The 5,890-nt window shown below is 40.8% G+C and overlaps 1 protein-coding gene across 3 annotated transcripts in view; it reads left to right on the top strand.

The window, feature by feature from the left end:
• Positions 1-1,777: 1,777 nt before the first annotated feature.
• HNRNPD (heterogeneous nuclear ribonucleoprotein D (AU-rich element RNA binding protein 1, 37kDa)) overlaps positions 1,778-5,890 on the top strand; it is a 6,821-nt gene continuing 2,708 nt past the window's right edge. For 2 of the 3 annotated variants that reach the window (XR_727654.1, XM_010087699.1), the window contains exons 1-5: positions 1,783-1,947; positions 2,747-2,908; positions 4,113-4,244; positions 5,685-5,784; positions 5,880-5,890. The exon at positions 5,880-5,890 is cut by the window's right edge and continues 136 nt beyond it. Coding sequence is in view for 2 of the 3 variants with exons in the window: in XM_010087699.1 (XP_010086001.1) it covers positions 1,783-1,947; positions 2,747-2,908; positions 4,113-4,244; positions 5,685-5,784; positions 5,880-5,890 (570 nt within the window). In the remaining variant the exon portion in view is untranslated. Of the gene's footprint in view, positions 1,948-2,746; positions 2,909-4,112; positions 4,245-5,684; positions 5,785-5,879 lie in introns of all 3 variants that reach the window. The other variant, XM_010087698.1, reaches the window with a different exon arrangement.

Below are 5,890 nucleotides of genomic sequence, written 5' to 3'. Positions count from 1 at the left end.
CAAGCTTTTTACAGCACTGTGACATTGCACCGTAATTGATTGTTGTGCTCACATTTGTGTTGTAGCCTTGATCTGACTTCGGTTTTGCAGTGGACCAAAGTTTTGCACTGTTCTGTTGCAGAAAGCTGAAGCACTCTGTTTTGCTGCTCTGTAACTGGACTCACAGATGGAATTAGTGCTGGTGGGAAGAAAACCTTTCAGAGGGCTGTCAGTTTCCACCAAGCAAACAAATACCTCTCTTCCCCACCCCCCAAACCCTTAATGATGGATGAACACAAAGACACAAAGCATCACAAAGAATTACTGTCTGTACTGGTACAAGGCTGCTGGTTTACTAGTGGGGACCATTCTTTCTGTGTTGGTCCTGAAGACAATAAGATGTCAAACCAGAAAGGGCTTTTGGTGCTTTGTTTAAGAGAGATCTGGAACTAATGAGAAAAGTGGATAAAGGGATGGGGTATCAGTGTTCCTGTTCATAGATTTTAAGACTTCTTATAGAAACATCTTCCCTCCTCTGTAATGGAGGTTGGATAGGTTTGTCAGAAGCTGAATGCTCTTGTTAATTCAGTAAGAGCACAGCTAATCCAACAGAGCCTGGAGTTAGCTCACGTGAGCAGCTTTTGATTTGAGAGAGTTTGACTTGTGGAAGTACAACATGACTGAACACAATTGGCAGAAATATTTGTATGTGTGTGGGAAGTGGAGGAGTTGGAAGTGTGCTACTCTGTTTTTTCAGGTTTTCTGATAACTGTGTGTGTGACTGTGGAATAAGTTGTCACAGTGAAAATGGACAAGGCTTTGTAGAGCACATTTTTATAGATCATAATGGATCATACTTTTTGTTTTAAACCTGCTGTAAAATCTTCTTTATCAGTGTTAGAAGACATCTCAAATTTGATCTCAAATCAAATCCTCTTTGGAGGTGCACAAGCTCCGTGCCTAATAACTAGGAAGGTTTAATTTGTGTGCATATGAGCTTGATTTTTACTTGATGCAACTCATTAAGTGTTTCTTCTCGAGACACACTGGTTCTTGATTTTTCTTTTTTTGTGGCTTACTAATGTTATGAGATTGTTACGATTCGATTTCAAGCTTCCAGTGTGCTTTTAAAAATACAAATCACTATCAGAGTTACCTGCTGTACCCATTTGCCCAGCAGCATTAGTCCTGTAGGTAGTTAATTGGGGAGACATTCTTGTGATTGTATTGGATTATGACAGGTGTTTATGTCATGTTTTTGGGATGGAAAATAAGTTTTGAGCATTCAGTACTTGGCTTTTTTACTGCTTTCTGGGAAGAGGACTTGACAAAACTTTGTTTGTTTTAGTTTACAAATATTGCTGTATATCTAGTCCAGACTAGTATGTAAATGCTTCTGTTTAACTGCACTGCCTTAAATCTTTCCTACCTGTGTGTTTTTTAAGCAGTTGTGTGGGGGCTCCACAGATAACTAAATGGAATTAAGCCTGTGGGTCAGTATTGGTGCAAATGCAAGGAGGTAGTAAAATACCTTTTGGCACTCTTCGTAGTTTCTTGGGGTAGCAGAGTAAGCAACTGCAGCAGAAGATGGTGCAAGACTTTAGCGTACATATAAGTCTTTGTCTAATCTGGCCAGGATCGTTTAAGCAAGTTCTCAAAAAGTGCGGGCCTTACCATGTGGGACTGTGTCACTGATGAAGTTCTGCTATTCTTTACATGAGGTGACTGAGCTCATAAAGCTTGACAGTCTGGGATTTTAGGTAAGACATGTTAACAGAATAACCATCTTTTCTTAACAGGAAAATGTTTATTGGTGGCCTTAGCTGGGACACTACAAAGAAAGATCTGAAGGACTATTTCTCTAAGTTTGGTGAAGTTGTAGACTGCACTCTGAAGTTAGATCCCATCACCGGGCGATCGAGAGGCTTCGGCTTTGTACTCTTCAAGGAATCGGAGAGCGTAGATAAGGTAGTGTTAATGTAATGAGTCAGCGTGTTCTATTTTAGGTAGCAAAGATACAGCACTCAGATGATTGTATGCATAGTTGTTTTTGTGTGATCTGTTCAAGATGATTCTGGGATACAATATGTTTAAGATGCTTATTGAATTTTTTTTTTTTCCTCCCCTAAGCCGCCTTAATTGTGATGCAGTAGCCAGGACCAGCAGTGTTTCCCAAAGTATAGCTTTGGGTACTTGCAGGGGAGTGTACTGCAAGCCACTGGATTTGAGCACTTTAAAAAGATTGTATGTAAATGTCCCCTGCCTACTACTGTGAAAGCAGTAATTTACAAAAAATTCCAGTCTTTGCGTTCCAGAGCTGCAATGTGAACTGCTGGAGTAGATCCAGTGGCTTTGATAGATTTGGTGTTCATCCAAGCAAACATCAGCTGTTAGCCTTTCTAAAATGCTGTTGACACAGCACACTGAAAAGTTTTCATCTCCGTGGACCTTTGGTAGTATCTAAAGTACAGATTCTTTGCTTCATGAGATTTGAGGATGGAACTGTACTTTCTGAGAAATGGAATGTGCTTGTTTCCCTTGAGTGATAGGTGACTCTTGAAAGGCTTTGTCAGAACTGTCTGTCAGTGGATAGTGATCAAAATCATGGAACCTTCTTGGTTTTGTGCACCAAATTATTGCTTTAATCAAAGTATTGAAATTGAAGGGATAGTATTAAGAAAACTATAAAATAACTAGGCCTTGCTCAAAACATCAGTGAAACATTTAGCTTGAACCATGGGTAAGATCATGTTTTAATTTTCTACAGGTCATGGACCAGAAAGAACACAAGCTGAATGGAAAGGTCATTGATCCGAAAAGAGCTAAAGCCATGAAAACAAAAGAACCTGTTAAAAAAATTTTTGTTGGGGGCTTATCTCCAGACACACCTGAGGAGAAAATAAGGGAATATTTTGGAGGTTTTGGTGAGGTACGTGTTGAAACAAAGTGCTTACACATGTAGAACTTGTTCTGTCTTCAGAAATTTAGTAATAAAAAGCAGTCCCCGAATGCAACCTGTGTGGAAGCTACTGTAAGCTTAATGGTCAACATAGCTCCACGTGTCTTAGTGGTCAGAATTTTAATGGTAAGGATATTCATTACAGGCTTGGAGTTGAATAGACTGGGTTAATGGAAGGAGGAGCTGGAATAAGTCAGAGATTCAGGAACTGATTTCATGGGACGTCTGACAGTCTTGACTGCGTCAGGCGCGGGATGCAATGTTTTTGAGCATGGTGCTTTGGTCATTTGGGTGAGACGCTCTGCAGCCAGCCCAGCTGATCTGCTGTGGCACATATTCAGACAGTTTGCCTAAATTCTGTGCAACTGTGTAGTCTCTGTGCCTCTCTGTCCCCGGTTTTTGGTGGTGCAGACGAACAAAATGTCAGTGCTTAAAAGCTGGCCTTGCATGAGTTTGGTATGGGCAACTGAAGTTGGCTGCTGCTTCCCTGTTAGTTCTCGGATGTTGCCAGCATCAGGTCATGACAACTGTATTGTCAGGGAATTTGGATGTCACCTGCCATCTTACTACCTTACAGACAGTTCACTCTGGACTATAGACTTCCACTAATACTTGCTCGGGCTGAAATCTCATGTGCCATATGTAAGGAGAACTTTACTCTGTGTTTGTAGTCAGGTGTAGAATTTGTCTTGTTTGACATACAATTTTAGCAGCATTGTGGATGAACAGACTATGCATTTGCAAAAAGTTACATCTTTTTTTGTACAAAACTTGAAGATTTAAGTCTCCTTAAGGTTTGAAACACTTGGTTACTTCAGTCTTAACTGAGTTAAATAGTTCTGGTTTGACTTTCAGTTTTATCCAGCACAACTGAAATGTTCTTTGTGCACCAAGTTTTATCTGAGTTCCTGAATGCACAAATTACACCATCAGTTAGAGGAAAACAATCTTTTACACAATTATAAATACTATTTCTAGTAAAGGTGATGTTTATGATATTGTTAGTGATGGTTTTTAGTGATATTTATTTACATCTAGTGACCTAAAGCCCTACAAAGGAGGCACATTGTATTCAAGTCTAAATATAATTTCTGTTAACAAATATGACCTGTTAGAAACATTTTTAAGTGGTACAAATGGCAGGATAAAAGATAAAATCACTGTATTCTACCAGGTTGAATCGATAGAGCTCCCCATGGACAACAAAACTAACAAGAGGCGTGGATTTTGCTTCATTACTTTCAAGGAGGAGGAACCAGTGAAGAAAATAATGGAAAAGAAATATCACAATGTTGGACTTAGTAAAGTAGGTAAAGTTTTTCCTAGAGAAACTGAACAATGACACTAGAGGGAATTACATTAGCAGTTGCATCTGTTTGGGGATAATAGTCTGAAAAATCCTGTAAGCATGATTTCTCTCATGTAAGCATTAAACCTATGAAGCATTTCTATGGATGCTAGGAATAGATTTCTGTAATCTCAACTTCTGAGTTGAGGGGGATTGTGGTGAAGTTTTGTAGTGCACCCCTTGTGGGGAGAGGGCTGGGCCATATTCCCAGAATACGGGAAGAATATGTGGGAATATTTTGTTGTTTTAAGCAAAATGTCAATTTATCTTAAAGTGCTTTCAAAACTGAAATAAAATGGGTAGTTAGGCTTACCAGTTGGAAATCGCAGTCCTTTCAGAAACCTGTTTGAAATTCAACCTAGTAACAAAAAGCCTCTTCTTCATTGGATGAATATGTAGTGGAAGCTTTAGAACAGAGTTGAGTAAAAATGTTGACCATACTTTTGTATCTCAGATTTGATTTAACTTTTTTCCCAGATAAATAGACCTTTGATGTCTATAGAATCATTTAGGTTGGAAGAGACCTTTAGTATCATCAAATCCAACTGTTAACCTAACACTGCCAAGTCTGCCACTAAACCATGTCCCTAAGCACCACGTCTACCACATCTTTTAAATACCTCTGAGGATGGTGACTCAACCACTTCCCTGGCCAGCCTGTTCCAATGCTTGATCACTGTTTTGGTGAATAATATTTTCCTAGTATCCAATCTAAACTTCTTCTGGTGCAGTTTAAGGCCATTTCCTCTTGTCCTATCGCTTGTTACTTGGGAAAGGAGACTGACACTCACCTTGCTAAAAATCTCCCTTCGGGCAGTTGTAGAGAGTGATGAGGTCTCCTCTCAGCCTCCTCTTCTCCAGACTGAACCCCCCCAGCTCCCTCAGCCGCTCCTCGTCAGACCTGTGCTCCAGACCCTTCCCCAGCTTCGTTGCCCTTCTCTGGACCTGCTTCAGCCCCTCAATGTCCTTCTTGTGGGGAGGGGCCCAAAACTGACTGCAGGTCACCAGTGCTGAGTCCAGGGGCACAATCCCTGCCCCAGTCCTGCTGGCCACACTATTGCTGATGCAGGCCAGGATGCAATTGCCCTTCTTGGCCACCTGGGCACACTGCTGGCTTCTGTTCTAGTTCAAAGGGAAAACAGAAGGGCACACAAAGAAACAAGCATTCTTTTCAGAACTGGTTCTACGGGCAGAAAATTACAAAACTTGCAATGTTTTTGTAATATCGGTGTCTTACAACTATTTTCAAGTTAGAGAGTGTAACCTATCCAGTTTTTTTTGGGGGGAGAGCACCAGGGTGACCAAATTCTATTTTCTGCTTAGTGTTCTATAAGTTTAAGAATGGCTTGTGGCAGTTATGTTTGCTAATTGGATCTGACCTGAACTTCCCATTTCCAGTGTGAAATAAAAGTAGCCATGTCAAAGGAACAGTACCAGCAGCAGCAGCAGTGGGGTAGTCGAGGAGGATTTGTTGGAAGAGCTCGAGGAAGAGGTGGAGGTAAGCTTGCAATGCTGTGGCATTGGAAGGCGAGGGGCTCGCTTGAATGAAAGCAAGTCTCCTGCAGCTCTGAGTTTTGGCACGTTGTTTTGCAGGCCCCAGTCAA

The sequence above is a fragment of the Pterocles gutturalis genome, unplaced genomic scaffold (genome assembly GCF_000699245.1).
Source record: "Pterocles gutturalis isolate BGI_N339 unplaced genomic scaffold, ASM69924v1 scaffold23821, whole genome shotgun sequence".
Taxonomy (NCBI): domain Eukaryota; kingdom Metazoa; phylum Chordata; class Aves; order Pterocliformes; family Pteroclidae; genus Pterocles; species Pterocles gutturalis.
The sequence above is the reverse complement of the archived record's forward strand: the minus strand, read 5'-3'. Positions and strand labels throughout refer to the sequence as shown.